At 45.7% G+C, this 20577-nt stretch overlaps 1 protein-coding gene across 1 annotated transcript in view; it reads right to left on the bottom strand.

The window, feature by feature from the left end:
- LOC137425627 (nicotinamide riboside kinase 2-like) overlaps window positions 1–18841 on the bottom strand; it is a 121946-nt gene extending 103105 nt beyond the window's left edge. Inside the window, exon 1 of the mRNA XM_078776898.1 lies at window positions 18739–18841. Within this exon, the coding sequence (XP_078633024.1) occupies window positions 18739–18824 (86 nt within the window). The 5' untranslated portion in view covers window positions 18825–18841. The remainder of the gene's footprint in view (window positions 1–18738) is intronic.
- Window positions 18842–20577: the final 1736 nt, after the last annotated feature.

Here is a 20577-nt window from a genome sequence, read left to right as displayed (position 1 = left end):
CAATGGAGTTTTGGCGAGATGTGGAGCAAGTAAACACAGCCCCATGCAACTTACTGGCACTTTTAGGAGGCCATTGGGGATATTGAAAGGGATATATCTCATTTGATTGATGCAACGTAGAGTCGACTATTGGAAACACAGCCTTACCTGAAACACATACGTTGTACTTCTTTCGCCGAGTCTGGCAGACAGCGTCGCCGAGTCTGGCATTTCACTCAGGCCAACTGGCATGGTCTTCAAGCAGCCATCAATCATCTGGACTGGTCTCCCATCTCTACCACCTCTGACATCAACTCAGCCTGGGAATTCTTCCAAAGTAAATTGCTCTCTCTCATGCACAGATTTATCCCATCTCGTCTTCAGTTGTCATACCCTTCCTCCCATCCAGGGTACACGGAATCTTGTGGTGAGGCTGTTGCCCAGAAACAACTTGCTTTCGTCTCCTGGAAAGCAAATCCAACGGAAGGAAATCTCATTTCCTTTCACAAAGCCCGAAACAAGTGTGTGTCCACCCTCAGGAGAGCCAGGAAACAATATCTCACCGTTCTCAAGACCGAACTCTCTTCTCTGTCTCCCTCTTCCAAATCCTGGTGGTGTCTGGTCAAATCTGTTTCTGGTGTTTGTTCCACCTCCATCCCCTCCCTTACCTCAAACGGCTACACAGCTGACTCCGCACGTGAAAAAGCTGAATGCCTCAACTCTGTGTTTGCCTCTAAATCTTGTGTCCCAAACCAATCCCTCTCTGTACACACCGTACCCAGTCGTACCCAGCTGCTCCTGGACTCCGTGTCCTTTCCTCCTGACAAGGTGGAAAAGTTTCTGTAAACTCGACTCTGATTCTGCAACTGGACCTGACGGCATCAGCCCACGGGTCCTAAAATCCTGTTCTTCTGCTCTTTCACTCCCTCTCTCTGTTCTATTTACCCTCTCTTTTGCTCAAGGTCAACTGCCATCTGCTTGGAAATCAGCCAACATCACCGCTTTGCACAAAAAAGGTGCAAAAACATATCCTAGCAACTACAGACCAATCAGCCTTCTCCCAATTATCAGCAAAGTCATGGAATCCATCATTGCTTCGGATATGAAATCTTTCCTCTTCTCCAATGGCTTGATCTCTGATCATCAATTTGGTTTCAGACCAGGTCACTCTACTCTGGACATGCTGCTTCTGCTGTCTCAACAATGGATGGAGGTCCTCAATGCCAAACAGGAAATTAGAGCTGTCTCCCTCGACATATCAGGTGCCTTCGATACGGTCTGGCACCCCGCTCTGCTCACCAAACCCTCCTCCTTTGGCATCCATGGAAAGCTCCACGCATGGCTGGCGGACTTCCTCTCTAGTCATAGTCAACGTGTGGCCCCGAATGGGTTTCTCTCATCTCCTCTTCCTGTTCAGGCTGGAGTTCCCCAAGGCAGTGTTCTGGGCCCTATGCTTTTTCTGGTCTTCATCAATGATCTCTCTGATCTCTCAATGATCTCGAGCCTGGCGTTGGCTTAGCGGTTAGGGTGCCGGCTTGGGATCCTAGGATCCTGGGTTCGAATCCCGGTCGATCGCTGAATTAACGCCAGGGGGGTTGACTCAGCCTGTCATCCTTCCGAGGTCGGCTAATTGAGTACCAGCTTGCTGGGATGAATCATCACGGTGTGTTCCCCGATTTAGAATAGGTACACCATATCCCTGCGCATCGTAAGAGCGTGACCAAGGGTTGGCGTCAGGAAGGGCATCCGGCCATAAAAACATTGCCTCAAACAGGGAACCATGATTGTCATGGGGCCCTCAAGGCTAACCCCCACCCTAGCGGGGAAAAATGGCCTTAAAACGATCATTCATTCATTCATTCATCAATGATCTCTCTGACTCTCTTGAAAATCCTCTCTATCTTTTTGCTGATGACTCCACTCTCTGCCGCTCCATTCCTCATCCCTCAGATCGGCAGTCTGCAGCCTCCTCACTCTCTGCAGACCTGGACAAAATCACAGACTGGGCAAACAAGTGGAACATGTCTTTCAATCCTGACAAATCTCACACTCTTACGATGTCTCTCCAAAAAGACCGACTGGACAACCCTCCCATCTACTTTCTACTTTCTGAATAATCCTCTCCAAGAAGTTCTGTCACTCAAGCTTTTGGGTCTCACTATCTGCCATGATCTTTCCTGGGAAAACCACATTTCCAAGCTGGCCTCCAAAGCCAGTCGCCGACTGGGCATCCTCCGTCGTGTGAAGTCCTTCCTTGGCACACCTGAGCTCCTCACAACATACAAGGCTTTCATCCGCAGCTCAATGGAGTACTGCTCTCCCCTCTGGGCTGGTGCTCCTGCCTCACACCTAGCTCGTCTTCATGCTGTTGAAACCAAAGCATTCAGAATCATTGGAATCTCCCGCGATGACGCTATCTCCGAGGGCCTTTCACTTACTCACCGCAGGCAGGTTGGTGGTCTTTCCGTCTTCTACCGACTCCTCTCTGGCCTTGCTCCCCCAGCTCTCTCTGGGCTCTGTCCCCCAAATATTCCTACAGGTCGCACAAGATCTGCCTGCAACCCTCTTATGGTTAAACTGCCAAAATCAAGACTCTCTGCTCACCTTCACTCCTTCATTCCTCTTTTCTCCCGCCTCTGGAACAAACTCCCTCACTCTCTTCAATCCCACTCCTCCCCCAAGGTTTTTAAAATGGCTGTTCACCACCATCTCTTATCACCTTCACCACCATCCCAATCCAAAACCTTGATCTTTTCTACCCCCGCTAATTTCACCCCAAATCCACTTTTTGAGGTGCCGACTTCTTTCCTGGAAGTCCTTGGTGTCTTTCCGTTTTATACCTATCCTGCCCCCCCCCCCCCAGGCCCTCTCCCTCCCACACATCTCCCGATGTCCCTGCTCTCAAATGTTGTGTTTGTGTGCTTCCTCCACTTCTCTCCCCATCTTGCAACCGCTCCCCTTTTTATATACTTTGTTTGCTTGTTTGTTTGATTTGTTTGTTTGATAAATGTAAGCTCTTTCTCGAGCCTCGACTCTGTATACAAAAAAACAAAAAACAACTGCATGGATCGCTCGGCCTTTCGAAGCCGAGCCATGACAAAGTATTTCCACACGAAGAGGCTCGAGTGTAGTGGACTGATGAGGATAGTGTACCCTGCGTGGAGGAATGGTAGTTTGACCATTCCTCACACGACCGGGGCTCATGAGCATTAGTTTAGGGGGACGGCAGTGATAGGCACATGGGGGTGCCAGCCATGGTTACCTCCATGGGGCACCGAAGCTAGCCGAGGGAGGGCTAGGATAATGTTAGAGAATTGGAAGACTGTAGGAACAAGATTTAAGTAGTGACACTGTACCTATAGTGGGTACAGTACCAATAGTGACACTGTACCTATAGTGGGTAGGTAGATTAGCTGGATGATAATGACGAAGGGAGTGCATAGTGTAACGGGATGTTGGGGAAGCACGAGTTTTAGGGGAAAAAGCAGTTAGATAGATGATGCTGTGTGTGTGTGTGAGAAATTGTGTGATGAGACAAGTGAAATTGTGTTGAGGTGTGCGAGGAAAGAGGTGTGCGAGCACAAAATGTGTGCGAGACAAAAGGGTGTGCGAAATAACTGGTGTGTGAGAATATTTGGTGTGGAATAGAAGGTGTGGAATGCATGATGCGAAGGAGTGAATGGGGGGATTCGAACCCATTTGAGAAAGACCGGGGGGGGGGGGTAGTGTAAAGCCAGGTAGAGGGCAGAGGCAAAATTTGTAAAGATATTGACACCTGTGGTGCGGGTAGTGGCAAAGTAGTGCTTTGGAGGGTGCATGAGTCAGTGACATGGCTGGGCGTGTGGTTTATTTGGTGCGTATGGTTATTGGGGCACTCCGCCACTGGTAGTTTGTCGGCCAGGTGAGGCCGCAGGTAGGCTCTGGGAGCCAGTTAGGGTAGTTGTGAGTTGTTGAGTGGCGCCCGAGGATCCAAAGGAAGGACCCGGGTTGACCAATGCCAAGGTGGGCATCAGGGGGTAAAGAGCCAGGAGGGGCCTTCCCCAGTTTAGGTAGTCGCAGGAGCAGGTAAGCTCGGGTGGCGACTTCAGTGGCAGAGGTGCGCAGGGAGGTAGACCTGCTAGTGGATCCACACGACCCAGCCCCGAAATTGTGCAAAGGCACAGAGTGAAAATTTGAGGGAGTGAGACCCAAATTTCAGGGGCACCACAGGGTGGACAATGGGAATTCAGGTTTTTAGAACCACATAGTTTAAAGAGGCCGATTGGCAGGGTACGACCCCGGGTAGGGTAAAAGTAAAATGTCAGTAGTGTAGTTAGGAAGAGAAATCCCTTCGCATCATCCACAGCCAGTCACCGAGGAGGACGAAACTCCACACCAAGGCTCTGTAAACTGTTTGAGTAAGTGAGATGCATCAGGACGTAATGAGACATTGTGTTTGTTCCATTCCTTCCTTCCTGGGAGGGATTGGGAGATGAATTTGAAATAGAGGGGGATATGGGAGGCAAGACGTAGAGACGAATTTGTAAATACAAGGAGGGCTAGGGTAGTGTAAAGCCGACGGTGAGGGGTACGGACGGCTAGGGACGAGTCTGCTCTGCTCGCTCTTCCGCGCCCCTCACGCTGCATTACCTTGTGTTGCTGTTTACCTTTGCGCCCTTTCCGCTTTGCTGTTCGTGCTTTGTCTGTCCCCCCCCCAACCCCAGGACCATTTTGGAGGTGGAACTGTGCAGCACCATCGACATGTGCAGCATTCCTTGCTACATTTGTGCAGCATCCCTGCTGCACTTTGTTACATCTGTGCAGCTGAACTGTGCAGCACTTTGCTGCCATATCCTTTTGTTATAACTTTGCTGCACCTGTACAGCACTTTGCTGCCACAAACACTTTGCTGCACCTTATACACTTATGGACCACAGGTCTTGTGGCCTTGCACATCTGCTGTGCAGCACCTTGCTGCAGCATCACCTTGCATCTTCGGACCACTTGTTTTGAGTGGCATTAATGTCACGCAGTCGGACCACATGAGGTTGGCCCTACTTGGCAAGGAAATACAACAAGCGCTACGCCGATATCCCCCGTCGGGGAAGTGATGTGAGTTGACAAAGTGGAAGACGCAGAAAACATACTATGATATGATATTTCGCTCAAAAGGTTCAGACATACATGGAGGCGGCCATCTTGGATTTTGACATGGCGACCCTATTTTCAATAGCGTTCTTCCTTATGCCTAGATACACCCACACACCAGATTAGAAGTTGGTACTTCGCTTAGTTTTTCAAGTTATTCCGCTCACAAGGTTCAGACGTACATGGCGGCGGCCATCTTTGATTTTGACGTGGCGACCCAATTTTCAACATCGCTCTTCCTTATGCGTAGATACACCCACACACCAGATTAGAAGTTAGTCGTTCGTTTATTTTTCAAGATATTTCGTTCACAAGGTTCAGACATATATATGGTGGTGGCCATCTTGGATTTTGACGTGGTGACCCAATTTTCAATAGGGTTCTTCCTTATGCCTAGGTTCACCCACACACCAGATTAGAAGTTGGTACTTCGCTTATTTTTCAAGATATTTCGCTCACAAGGTTCAGACATATATATGGTGGCGGCCATCTTGGATTTTGACCTGGCGACCCAATTTTCAATGGCGTTCTTCCTTGTTCCGAGATACACCCACACACCAGATTAGAAGTTGGTACGTCGCTTATTTTTTCAAGATATTCAGCTCACAATGTTCAGACATACATGGCGGCGGCCATCTTGGATTTTGACGTGGCGACCCAATTTTCAACAGGGTTCTTCCTTATGCCTAGATACACCCACACACCAGATTAAAAGTTGGTACTTCGCTTATTTTTCAACATATTTCGCTCACAATGTTCAGACATATATATGGTGGCGGCCATCTTGGATTTTGACGTGGCGACCCAATTTTCAATGGCGTTCTTCCGTGTGCCTAGGTACACCCACACACCAGATTAGAAGTTGGTACTTCGCTTATTTTTCAAGATATTCAGCTCACAAGGTTCAGACATGCATGGCGGTGGCCATCTTGGATTTTGACGTGGCGACCCAATTTTCAATAGGTTTCTTTCTTATGCCGAGATACACCCACACACCAGATTAGAAGTTGGCACTTCGCTTATTTTTCAAGATATTCCGCTCACAAGGTTCAGACATACATGGCATCAGACATACATGGCGGCGGCCATCTTGGATTTTGACGTGGGTTGCACCCACACACCAAATTCGAATGCGGTCCTTCGCTTACATTTGCACATATGCACGCACGGACGCCCGCACGCACGCACGCACGGATGGACGAACGGACACACGGACGGAGGGGAAAACCATCGTCCCCCTTTCACTCCGTGGTGCAAGGGGGGACAATAAACGCATTCTTTGTGCATTTTTATTATGGTGTGCTAGGGACGAGAGGATTTGTAAGGTAGATAGCCCTGAAGATCAGGAATGGCCTGTATGTGGGTCCGGGGGCTGGCCGGTTTGATAGGCACACAGAAGAAGCAAGATGCAAGAAGCAAGCAGCAAGTGTAGTGAATTTTTGAGTGTGTTTTGGGATTTTGCTGTGCTTTCTTTCCCCTCCAATCTTCTTTCCAAAAAGGACAGGTCCTGGGTCATAGAGTTGTAAATAAATTAAGTTTTCTGTGCTTGTAAATACTAGGGCATGCCCGTACTATATATATATCTAAAATTATATCCCCCCCCCTCTATTTACATGAAATGGTTTGGTCCATTCGCAAAGCCAAAGCGAACGGCTTGCGAGTACGGTGACAATCCCCCCCCTCTATTTACATGAAATGGTTTGGTCCAAAGCGAACGGCTTGCGGAGTTTGGTAAAGAAATCGCCATAGCGTGCACAAACGCGCAGGAAAGCGAAAGAATCGCAAATTAGTTTTAATTAGTTTTAAAACATAGTTTAACGCCAACATAGCGGCAACATAGTTTGCCAACGTGAAATAAATGAATACGCTCTCAAATGTGCCGTCCGAGGCAGAGTCTGTTCGCCACGTTCGGCACACGTGATAACTCGCTGCTCTCTGATTGGTTGAATCGTTTTTTGGACATAGCTCGGTAACTACTTCTCCGATTAATATGAAACCTTGAAAAGGCACATCCTCGGGTCCCCAGCAATATACCTGGCAAGTTTCAAGTATATCGGACCCGTGGTTGTCGAGAAACAGCGGTCACAGACAAACAAACACACAGAGATTACTGGAATTATAGATAGATAAAATGCTGCCCACCGGCTATGTGTTTAGTTTGACAAATTCCGGATTCGGTTAGTTGTGGGCGTGATTCTGTTAGATAGCTACTCAACGCAATAGGGGGGGGGGACATATTTAGTGTTTTAAAACTGTCGCACCCACGGGTTAGAGTAAATGTTAGGGGGAACCACACCTAGATGTCACATGTAAAAGTAAAAGTAATTTGCACATCATTCTCAAAACCAGTAGTTCCATTTTTGTTGCGTTCGACTCGGGGACGAGTCTGACGAGGGGGAGGGGTAGTGTTGCGCTTTTGAGTTTGTACTAATAAAGGTTAAATTTCCCCCTCATAGTTAGTCACACTACAACACGTAGCCTCGCGATAGTTCATTTATTTCATAGTAAATGTAAGCATAGCCCTTTTCCTGTGTTAGTCTTGCGTTGAGTAGAATAATGAGAGTTAGGTCCTTTCATTGCCTTATGCCGCCTTACGCCGCCTTATGCCGCTTTTGACTTTTGGAGCAAATTAACACGAGGCAGGCCTGGCAAATCGAGGCAAGACCGAAGGAGGGCGGAGGAGAAGCAGACGGTAAGAGCGAGCTGCCAATCAGGGCTCGAAGGGAGTGGCTCTGGCACTGCGTCACAAGGCGTGGTTAGAACATTTGAGAGGGCTATGGGGGTTGGCAATATAACCCGTTGCACGAAGCCCCCAACCCAGTTATGGGCAGAGGCGCCTGTGAGCAAGTTACAAGTTCTGAGAGAAGACGTGCATGAATAAAGCTATAAGCGCTATTAAAAATTGGACGCTCGGTTGGGCTCCAGGCAGAGCCTCTATTGGATTACGTGAGTGAGAGAGTGCCGGTAATTAAACGCGCTGTGGAAAACCGCCAAGCCTGGCGAGAGACGTGTACATTTCCCTCACGCCTGCCTGCTCTGCCCTTTGTTCGAGAGACGCGCTGCAAGGATCCCTCCCAACGCCTGCTTACCTTCATCGCGGGACGTGCTGTGACTGGGGAGAGCCACGCCGGGCGGAGCCGTTCCTGGACGACCAGGTCAGCGCGTTCAGAGCGAGTGAACATCATCGTCCTTTCCTTTCCCCTGTGAGTGTGATCGGGCCCCTGTCTGGGATTTACTTAAGACTGTATAAGATTGCTCTGTGTCTCTTCGCCTTGTACATACTAGTGTGAATAATAATTAAACCTGTGTTAAATTACTAATTAAAACCGTTTAATTAAAACCGCTCTAATCGGGTTCCAATACCAAAGGTAACTGCATGGACCACGTGGTAGTAGTGGTACGCAATCCGCTCGGTGTACTCAAATTACACGTGGCTCGTGCAAGGCTTGATTCCCCGCTTCCGCGGCGGCGCAGATATTTCGGTACGTGCGAGAATTGTCCCGAAACCCTAACTTGCGTTTGCCTGGGAGGGGCGATTCAAGTCTCTCGGTTGCGCCGACCCAATAAGAACAAGGGGGCTTAATCTCCCCTTTGTAAGGGCAGGAAGGGTGGCGAAAACCGTAACTATATATATATATATATATATATATATATATATATATATATATATATATATATATATATATATATATATACGTATGCACAATTTACTAACTACAATGATTTACTTCCTTATTTTTGATATCCTTAAATGTAATATTTCATATTGCTTTCATGTTATTTTTTAGGTGTTTTTCTTTTTTGTTGACATATATATTGTATTCGCCGTACATGATTTTGTCTGTCTGTCTGTCTGGGGGTGTGGCTTACTCCGGTTTCGAGAGAAGCTCCACCAATTCTGGGAGAGGCTTCATAAACAAATATCCACCATTTTATTAACTCGCATAGCTTTGAGGCCTGTTTAGTTCCCGATTTTTTGTTTGTTTGTTTACCCGTTTGTTTGTTTTGTTGACATCTATATTGTATTAGCCGTACGTGATTTTGTCTGTCTGTCTGTCTGTCTGGGGGTGTGGCTTACTCCGGTTTCGAGAGAAGCTCCACCAATTCTGGGAGAGGCTTCATAAACAAATATCCACCATTTTATTAACTCGCATAGCTTTGAGGCCACTATCACCTTGCGTCAAGGTGGCCACTATCACTTTGCGTCACTATCACCAACACTCAAGCGGCTGTTTAGTTCCCGATTTTTTGTTTGTTTGTTTGTTTGTTTACCCGATCACCACGCCTTTGCGGACGACAATCAGCTGTACAAAGGAAGCACGATTCAACAAATCGTGCCCACTGTTGAAGTGTTAGAAGGCTGTATTGCCGACGTGAAGGCGTGGATGACCCAAAACAAACTTCAGCTGAACGATGCTAAAACAGAGTCTATGATTGTAATATCGCACAGATGTCCTCGACAATGTTCACTTCCTACCACTATTCATGTTGGTGAAACCGATGTAAACTTTGTTTCGTCGGCCAAGAACCTTGGTGTGGTTTTCGACTGTAACATGACATTTTCCAAGCAAGTATTTCAAACTTGCAAATCAGCATACTTTCAGCTGCGAAAGATCGCATCCATTCGCCACTTTCTTACTCCTCAAGCTGCTCTAACTCTGGTCTGTGCCCTTGTCCTCTCAAGGCTAGACTATTGTAATTCTTTGTATGCTGGCTGCCCTCAGTTTCTCTTGGATAAGTTACAAAAGGTTCAAAACTCTGTCGCTCGTCTTGTCTGGAAGGCAAAGAAGTCTGACCATGTTACTCCGCTTCTTGAATCCTTACACTGGCTGCCTGTCTCTGCTCGTGTGCAATACAAAATTTGCACACTGTGTTAAAAATCATTGTGTGGAACGGGACCTCACTATCTCTCCGATTTGCTCACTCTCTATGAACCTCGGCGACGGCTTCGCTCAAGCGACGACTCTATGACCTTAGAGCCGCCGCGCACCAGCACCAAGTCGTTTGGCGAGAAATCCTTTTCCTTTGCTGCACCTCTGCTCTGGAATGACTTGCCTTCCTCTGTTCGACATGTTGACTCTCTTCCTGCCTTTAAAACCTCCCTCAAAACCTATCTGTTTCACAAGTCTTTCAAAGTCTAAGTCCTGTTTTCCCTTTGGTTTGAGGTGGGACAGAGATCGAGAGTATGTCTGTGTACATGTGTGGGGGAGGGAGGGGAGGAGGAGGGGGAGTACACAATACACATCTGTGGGTTTTGAATGGGGAGGGAGAGGAACAGGGCAAGAGTGAAGGTGTGTCTGTGTGTGTGTATGTTTGTGTATGTGTGTGCGGTGTGTGTGCGTTCGCATGATAATGTAAAGCGCCATGAGGGTCGTTTACTCTGCTTGATGGGGCTATATAAGACTCCTTTATTATTGCACACCGCACCTTTCCTATGCCATCTCCAGGCATTGCAAATCGTCATTGCCGGGCACTGAAGGGGGCTCGGCAGTGACGCACGCTGAAAGAGAGTACTCAGTTTTCACTCTGGTTGTTTGTTTTCTTGGTTGTTTTCTTTCTTGTTTTCTTGCTTTCTTGTTTTCTTGTTTGTTTGTCCGGACGATATCTCAGCCATCCTTTGAGCTAGGAAGCTGAAATTTCGGCACAGTAGTGAGCAAGTCCTTTGTCAAAAATATTATTTTTTGTTTTTTGAATAATCAATTAATTGAGGAGTTATTTAATTATTAGCGTTTAATTAAGTTAATTAAATTTCATTTCTCTTCTAACCATTAACTCAGGCACCTTTTGAGTTAGGAAGCTGAAATTTGGACATGCCAATGACCAGGTGATTTGGCTGCAAAGGCTATTTTTGATTTATTGATTAATCGATTAATTATTTATTGATTAATCAATTTATTATTTAATTTTTTCTTAATGAGTTATTTAATTACATTTCTAAAAGATACATCTTCGGATGAAGCACTAGTGGTTTAGTTATGCTATTAGCCAATTGATTATGAAAATATTTTGTGATAATCTTTTATTGATTTTAATTATACAATTAATCAATCAATTAGTGTACACCTCTCCCTCCCAATGCAGCCTCTATGAGCTGCACTGCGGTACTGCCGGGTGCCACAGGCGCCCCGGCAATGCCGCGCTGTAGGATATTTAATTATTTGGCATGGGGGCGGTGTACTTTGAATGTATGTGTACTTGTTTTTAGGTTTACTCTCCATGAAATGGAGAGGAAACCTATTATTACTGCTAGAGTTTTTCTTATTATTCTTCCGCCCTATTTTGCACCTCCGAAAATTCATAATTAATGTTCTCAGCAACCGCTGGTCGGATTGACAGGAAATTTTCATCAAATGATCGTCTCGGCTCCTAGAATTTTTTAATGCTAATTATGACGTCATAGGTCACGTGGTGTGGGCGCCATCTTGTAAAACAAATTCAAATTTTCCCCTCTGTATCTCCGAAATGGCTCAATGGAAAAATTTGAGGAATGGCTCATTCTAAATAACTCTTCAATGGGAACAAAAGACATGTGTATCGAGTATATTAAAAATGCTAACGTTAAGAGGTTAGAATTCGTCAACAAAAAATTTTCTCCCCCGAAAATGGGATTTTTTCCCAGATGCTTAGTTAAAAAAAACTCAGAATGCAAAAATTTTCGAAGTCATACGTCACATGGTTCGGCCGCCATCTTGTTTTTCGTGAAAAAACACAAAAACCCCTTTTTCTCCGCAACGGCTGAACGGATCGAGTCCAAACTTGGCTTGCATATTCGCATACCCATGACGAACAAAAAAGTCAATGAGCACGACGTCATCCGACACATGCTTTCAGAGTTATGATGTTTTAAAGCTCAAACTAGAAATGGTATCCCCTCCATAATTTGTGGAGATATCGAGTGGAAACTTTACACAAATGTTCCTCATGGGGGTATGTTTCAACGTTACTTGAGACGTTTTGATAAGTCACATGGTTTGGCCACAATAAATAATGGAAGTTAAATTTTAAAAAGCTTGTAACTCTTGAACCACTGCATGGATCGACTTGAATATTTAATGCAATGTAGCTCTCATCAAGCGGAAGAAGTGTGCAAAATTTCAAGATGATTGGATGCACGGTCTCGAAGCTATAAGTCTTTATTGTTGAAAGAAGAAGAAACACACCGATTTGTCCTTCCAGAACCTGATCACTATCACACGATCTCCCGCGGTCATTCCAACCTCAAATGAAATTCCAATTGAGGATTTGTCAATAGGTGAGGTCTATTAACAAACGAATGAAACAGATTTGCTCAAATTCTGACTTCTTTTATATCGATCGCATTTCACCCAAAGGTTGAGGTACTAAAGAAGAAGAACACACCCTTTTGTCCCTCCAGGACGTGATCACTATCACACGATCTCCCACGGTCATTTCAATCTCAAATGAAATTCCAATTGAGGATTTGTCAATAGATGAGGTCTATTAACAAACGAATGAAACAGATTTGCTCAAATTCTGACTTTTTTAAACTCGATCGCATTTCACACAAAGTTTTGGGCCACTAAAGAAGAAGAAGAATCGTTTGGCTTCTCAGATAAAATAAGTAATTCTGTCTCTGCAATTTCAGGTTAATTTTCTTTTTAAAATGGCTTTTTCTGCAATCAGTGCATGGATTGACATGTGTGGATGTGTGTGTGGGTGTGGGTATGGGGGGGGGGGGAGGGATGTGTGTGTGTGTGTGGGGGGGGGGGTTGGTGTGTGCATGTGTGTGTGGGGGATGTGCATGTTTATGGATGTGGGGATGTGCATGTGTGTGGATGTGTTTGTGGGTGTGTGTGGGGGGTGGGGGGGGGTGGATATGTGTGCATGTTGGGGTAGGGGGGGGGTTGGGGTGTGCGTGTGGAGGAGGGGGGGTTGGATGTGTGTGTATGTGTGGGGGAGGGAGGATGTGTGCATGTGTTTGTGTGTGTGTTAGCGGTGGGGGATACGTGTGTGTGTGTGTGTGTGTGTGTATGTGTGGAGGGGTGTGTGTGTGTGTGTGTGTGTGTGTGTGTATGTGTGGAGGTGTGTGTGTGTGTGTGTGTGTGTGTGTGTGTGTGTGTCTGTGAATGAAAGAGAGGGATACAATTGTGAGGAACAGAAATGAAAAAACGAGATGTGTGTGTGTGTGTGTGTGTGTGTGTGTGTTGGGGGTGGGGTGTGTGTGTGTGTGTATGGGGGATGTGTGTGTGTGGGGGGGGGGGGGTGGAGGAATGTGTGTGTGTAGGCGGGGGGGGGGGGTTTGGTGTGTGGTGTGTGTGTGTGTGTGTGTGTGTGTGTGTGTGTGTGTGTGTCGGGGTTGTATCCCAGGGGGTTGTGTCAAAGCATGTCCAATGAAAGTGGGGTTGTAGGAAAAGTGGGGTTGTATGAAAAGTGGGATTGTATGAAAAGTGGGGTTGTATCAAAAGTGGGGTTGTATCAAAAGTGGGGTTGTATCAAAAGTGGGTGCGAGTAAACCGGTCATCACTGCCAGCAGTTTTAAAGTGGCAGTTCTAGTTATTATTATTATTTAGTTAGGCCTGTGCTGTATTGCTCTCTCAAAGTTTTATTTCAACTCTAATTCGATATATCATTTCAATTTTAACAGTTGCTAACATAGTTTTAGACTCGGTGGAAAAAAAACGGGAGTAAAATCCCATGAGAGTTTCCGTTTATGGAACAAAATGAATTCTCAAAGGCCTGCAATATCAAGGCCATTGAGTCTCTCTCACGCCTTTATCTCCAATCTAACTCACCATCTGATTTCATTTGTATCGATGGTTTTAGACTGGGTGTCAGAAATACTTGAGAACATTTACGTACATGGGAAAATGCAGAGATATATTTTTAAAAATCGAGCCACGATGTATCATACGCCTAAAATAACAGAAGGGGGAAATATTGACATATATTAAAAATTCGCTTTTTGCTTTTCCGTTAAGATATATTACTTTTCCGTTTGATGACAGTCGTCACAAAAACGTCAACAATGATGCCGACATATATTACTTCGTTCTTATTTCATTCAACATTATTATCCGGAAGTAAAGGTTCACGTGTTCATTTCACGTGTGCAAAAACAAACTCCATTTTACGTGTGCATGGACGTGTAATTCACATATGTAAAATAAATAAATTAACAGACGGAAATTGCTGAGAGATATTTCGTTTGGAGCGATTGTACACCACCCAAAGCAAAAATTTCACCGATAAACAAAGTGAATTCACCGAGCGAATTTCATCGAATTTCACCGAGTTTCAGAAAATTACCGAGAGATATTTCTTCGTTTTTATTTTATTAGTTACGAACAGAAATACCCAGCGTTGCCGGGCTGGGAGGAGGAGGAGGGAAGGGGGGAAGGGCACGTACACTTTAAACATGTATATACATGTGGGATGTGGGATATATACATGTGGGACATGTGGGATGTGTGTAGGTGTACGTGTGTGTGTGTGTGTGTGTGTGTGTGTGTGTGTGTGTGTGTGTATATATTGTTGCGGATCTCGGACGTCGGCTCTCCCCTTATCAAGGGGGGGGGGGGGGTTAATCCCCTTGTCTTGTTATCTGGCCGACCCTAGTCCTGGAAGTTATACGCTCCTTCCGGTCGGTATTAGGTAGGATTATTGGTCAATTTAGTCCCAAATACCTAATTACAAACACCGACCGCGAAGCAGGGAAATAACTCCCGCTCGAACCACGGATATGATGGAAAATGCCGAGCGGATAGCGATCCGCGATCCAAGCCGTTAACAAGGGGACTAACCCCAATTATAGCGGTTGCAATCGTGCCACGTTTACCCAATGAGAGAAAGGACGGATGCGATCGAATAAGAGAAACCCAGAAGATAGGAAGAACAAAGATGGGTTTATTAATTATTTACAAGAAGGAGAAGAGGAAACAAAAGAATGTACAGGATAGGAAGAGGTAGAAGCAGCACACAGGGCAGTCTTATGGCAGTCTTAAGTTAATACCCAGGATAAACGTACACACTCACACGGGGATTGTAGATGGTCACCGGCTCGTCCAGGCTCCAGTCGGCTCCAGTCCAGGCTTTGGTCCAGCGGCGAAAGCCGACAGGCAGCTCCGCATATAGTTGAATGCGACCGGACCTTATATAATGGGGGGAAGCTGGTGTCCTATGGCGTACGTAATATGTGCACCCTCATGCCAAACGCACCCTCTCCAACGGTCTCTTAATCAGCGCGCCGTATATCGCTTCTTCAACCATGCGCATTTCCCAGCAAGTCCAATGCGCTCTCTCCAATCAGTAAGTAAGTTCTCATCAAGCGCGCCGTATCTCTCCTTCAAGTCCTTTTATCAGCGCCGTGTGCACGCGAGTCCTTTAAGAGTCCTGTGAAGGCGAGCTCTCTCACGCAGTCCTTTTACAACGCGCGCGCCTCCAAGAAGTCCTTTCAAACGAACGCGCCTCCAACAAGTCCTGTGAAAGAGCTTTGCGCTCGCTTATATATCTCCACCAGCAAAACGCTCTGCGAGCCCAAAAGCCACGCCTGTCGGCCAAGTTACTTCAGCCCTGGTTGGTTGGTGAGGGCTTACCGGCTCCGCCTTTGACGGCTGGATGACGTGGCCACACCTTCTTCTTGGCGTTCCGCCCCCTTTCTCGGGCCTCACCGCGTGGCTTATGGCTGCGTTTGAGCGAGCTCCAACTCAAGGCAGTGAACACTGCTAACAAAGGCGCGTAACAAATTGGGAGGGGCCATGGCAGACTGGAGGGCGCGTAATGGCGTCGTTTGGAGAGGGAGGTTGCAAACTGAACGGAATGGGGCCTACTTCTTATTTGATTGACAACGCAGATTCAACTATTGGAAACACGGCCTTATCTAAAACACATACTAATGAAATAACTGGAATCCTATGGTGGCCTACGTGTTGCTTGTGGACTAACTAGGGGTGCTACCTTTAACCTTTAATGATGTTGAATTTATTTACACAAGTGAGGGTTCTCAAAACCGCAACAATATATATAATCGGGAGATTAAATCAGACGCGGACGTAGCTTCAGGACGTCGATCTTTAATTGTCGACAAGCTTTCGACCAACAAAGGTCTTCTTCTTAGTCGTCCCCAAGTTCAACGGAAGAATGGGGACGACTTGGGGACGACTAAGAAGAAGACCTTTGTTGGTCGAAAGCTTGTCGACAATTAAAGATCGACGTCCTGAAGCTACGTCCGCGTCTGATTTAATCTGCCGATTATTTATTTAATGCAAATGAGACGCCCTGCTCGTACTGTGGAGTTTCTACTATTTCTCACAGTTATACATATATAAACCACACACACACACATATATATACTCTCACATATAAGTACACATATATATACACATATAAGTTATATATATATACACAAAGAATTAAGTTAAGCACCCCTACACAACGAATTAAGGTAAGCACCCCCTAATATATATTCTTTGTGTATATGTATACATTGGCATATATTCTAAGGTATGTGAGATCAAATAATGATTGGTATGACATTAGCAATTATCCATTGATGAAATGCAGATGAGTGCACTCATCTGTGACACCCATCGCTCGTGCAGCACGTGTTATCATCCACGTGGTCGTGATTTTCTGTAAAGGTCGCTAGAGGTCTTCTCAGAACAATGACTGTACGTTAGAAAACATAAACGTCATCCACACTGTCCGTGATGGACCTATAGCTCCATACTTAAATTGAGGTGAAAATATGCCTAAAATTCCCAAAAAATTTCACCTTAAATTATTCAGAATAAAATATTGAAAACGGCATGATTGTTATGTTTTTATGTGACCATAATATCACTTCTCCAGAAAATATAGCAATATCATGGGTATATTACACTGTTTTGAGGACAACAAACTTGTAATGTGCGAGGTTGTAAAAAAACGGGGGGGGTGCTTAACTTAATTCTTTGTGTATATATACGTATATATATATATATATATATATATATATATATATATATATATATATATATATATATATATATATATATCTTGTATGTATGTATGTATATATATATATATATATATATACATATATATATATATATATATATATAATAAATATATATATATATATATATCAGATGCACAAGTATATATATATACTTGTATGTGCATATATATGTATGTGTGTGTATATGTGTGTATGTGTATGCATGTCCATGTGTGTCGGTGTACATGTGCGTGTACGTGTGTACATGTGCGTGTATGTGTGTGTGTGTGTGTGTGTGTGTGTGTACGTGTGTGTGTGTGTGTGTGTGTGTGTGTGCAAAATAATAATAATAATGTACATCTATCTATAATTCCAGTAATCTCTGTATGTCTGTGTGTCTGTGTGTTTGTTTGTCTGTGACCGCTGTTTCTCGACAACCACGGGTCCGATATACTTGAAACTTGCCAGGTATATTGCTGGGGACCTGAGGATGTGCCTTTTCAAGGTTTCATATTAATCGGACAAGTAGTTACCGAGCTATGGCGATTTCTTTACCAAACTCCGCAAGCCGTTCGCTTTGGACCAAACCATTTCATGTAAATAGAGGGGGGGGGGATTGTCACCGTACTCGCAAGCCGTTCGCTTTGGCTTTGCGAATGGACCAAACCATTTCATGTAAATAGAGGGGGGGGGGGGGATTGTCACCGTACTCGCAAGCCGTTCGCTTTGGCTTTGCGAATGGACCAAACCATTTCATGTAAATAGAGGGGGGGGATATAATTTTAGATATATATATAGTACGGGCATGCCCTAGTATTTCTAATGCGCACATATCCACCCAATAGGGTGCTCAAGGCACCAACAAAATTACACAAATCATCATAATACAAAAGAAAAACGAAAACAAGATTCATCTGAAATAAGACAAATTTTATATAACACCAGAGGTGTTACCAAAATTCATCAATGACAAAATCGAGAGATAATAAGATGAAAATAATAAAATGCGTAGTCCAATATAATGTAACCAGTGGGGGGTCACCAGTGGGAATCCCACAGGCATGGACGTGTGTGACATTTCGACATATTGAGTTAGATGCTGCACCTGCACATTCAGTTTCACAAAATGGTTACTGGCAATTCATCAGATGCACAATGATGTCATCCACACAATGTATTTACTTCTGATAACATGTGAATGTATACACACACACACACGCACGCACACACGCACGCACGCACGCACACACACACACACACACACACACACACACACACACACACACACACACACACACACACACACACACACCGTTATACAACACCAGGTTTGTTTGACTCAGCCTGCATCCTTCCATTGAAACAGGGGGCACTGCATCAGCGGCACAGGCACGTTTCCGGAAATGATGCAACAGGTTGCACAGGAAATGATGATATAAAGACTTTTCAAGTAAAAAACAAAAATTAAAAAAACAAAAACAAGTGAACGACACATGATTACAAATGTAACTACAGGACCCAACAAGAGGATGTAAATTATCCACACTGGACACACTCTCGTGCGCTCTGATTGTGAGTGGCCGAACGGACACACAGTGTGAGTGTGCACTGTCTTCGTGTGCTTATATGATGCCAAATTGACCAATAAGCTACGCAGACGTCTTGGTGAAGTGGAGATGATGCACGACACAACTCACCCACCGATCCCAACTACGAGCGACATCACTGAGCTCCGAAACTCCGCACGTGCTTTGGACTTTGAATGTCCCTGCAATGGGATCATCACGGTCCGTTTGGGAACTGTATGTGTCGTAAATATTGTTGTTGTTGTTTAATGGTCTCCAGCATCCCATTTTAAAAATCACATCGACTGCTCTGCATTGCATTCAAAGGCCACCCAGAAGTTCCCTCTAGATTGATCAACTTTACTTGTAAACTTTGCCACCATGACAATTTCCCAACTATTTTATCCATTTTCCAAATTGCATTTGTGCTTCTGTCGTCAATGGCTTACAACACACGATTATTTATTAAAACACTTGTGTGATAAACTCGTAAATAATCAGTGTGGATTGACAACATGTCAATGTGATTTATGCTCCAAAAGTCTGAAAGCCACACGGGGTGTGTTCAGTTACCGAGCAGCTATCAAGCGCTTACCAGCCTACACAGGATGTGGTCACTGGTCAGTTACCTCGCAGCTAGGCAGCACTTGCCAATCTACCGAGGGTGAGTTCAGTTACCAAGCAGCTAGGTAGTGCTTGCCAATCTACCGAGGGTGAGTTCAGTTACCAAGCAGCTAGCTAGTGCTTGCCAAGCCAACGAGGGTGAGTTCATGTACCTAGCAGCTAGGTAGCACTTGCCAATCTACCGAGGGTGAGTTCAGTTAACTAGCAGCTAGGTAGCACTTGCCAAGCCACCCGGTGTGAGTTCAGTTACCAAGCAGCTACCAAGCGCTTCCCAGCCACCGAGGGTGAGTTCAGTTATCAAGCAGCTAGCTAGCGCTTGCCAAGCCACCTGGGGTGAGTTTAGTTACCAAGCAGCTACCATGCGCTTACCAGCCTACCCAGGATGTGGTCAGTTACCAAGCAGATAGCTAGCGCTTGCCAAGCCACCGAGGGTGAGTTCAGTTACCTCGCAGCTAGGTCGCACTTGCCAATCTACTGAGGGTGAATTCAGTTACCAAGCAGCTAGCTAGCGCTTGCCAAGCCACTGAGGGTGAGTTCAGTTACCTAGCAGCTCGGTAGCACTTGACAATCTACCGAGGGTGAGTTCAGTTACCAAGCAGCTAGCTAGCGCTTACCAAGCCACCTGGAGTGAGTTCAGTTACCAAGCAGCTAGCTAGCGCTTGCCAAGCCACCCGGGGTGAGTTTAGTTACCAAGCAGCTACCAAGCGCTTACCAGCCTACCCAGGATGTGGTCAGTTATCAAGCTGCTAGCTAGCGCTTGTCAAGCCACCCGGGGTGAGTTCAGTTACCAAGCAGCTAGCTAACGCTTGCCAGGCCACACGGGGTGAGCTCAGTTACCAAGTAGCTAGCTCGCGCTTGGCAAGCCACCCTGGGTGAGTTCAGTTACCAAGCAGCTAGTTAGCGCTTGCCAAGCCACCAAGGGTGAGTTCAGTTATCAAGCAGCTAGCTAGCGCTTGCCAAGCCACCCGGGGTGAGTTTAGTTACCAAGCAGCTACCATGCGCTTACCAGCCTACCCAGGATGTGGTCAGTTACCAAGCAGATAGCTAGCGCTTGCCAAGCCACCGAGGGTGAGTTCAGTTACCTCGCAGCTAGGTCGCACTTGCCAATCTACTGAGGGTGAATTCAGTTACCAAGCAGCTAGCTAGCGCTTGCCAAGCCACTGAGGGTGAGTTCAGTTACCTAGCAGCTCGGTAGCACTTGACAATCTACCGAGGGTGAGTTCAGTTACCAAGCAGCTAGCTAGCGCTTACCAAGCCACCTGGAGTGAGTTCAGTTACCAAGCAGCTAGCTAGCGCTTGCCAAGCCACCCGGGGTGAGTTTAGTTACCAAGCAGCTACCAAGCGCTT

This window comes from Myxine glutinosa, chromosome 4 (genome assembly GCF_964187855.1).
Source record: "Myxine glutinosa chromosome 4, kmMyxGlut1.1, whole genome shotgun sequence".
NCBI lineage: Eukaryota > Metazoa > Chordata > Myxini > Myxiniformes > Myxinidae > Myxine > Myxine glutinosa.
The sequence above is the reverse complement of the archived record's forward strand: the minus strand, read 5'-3'. Positions and strand labels throughout refer to the sequence as shown.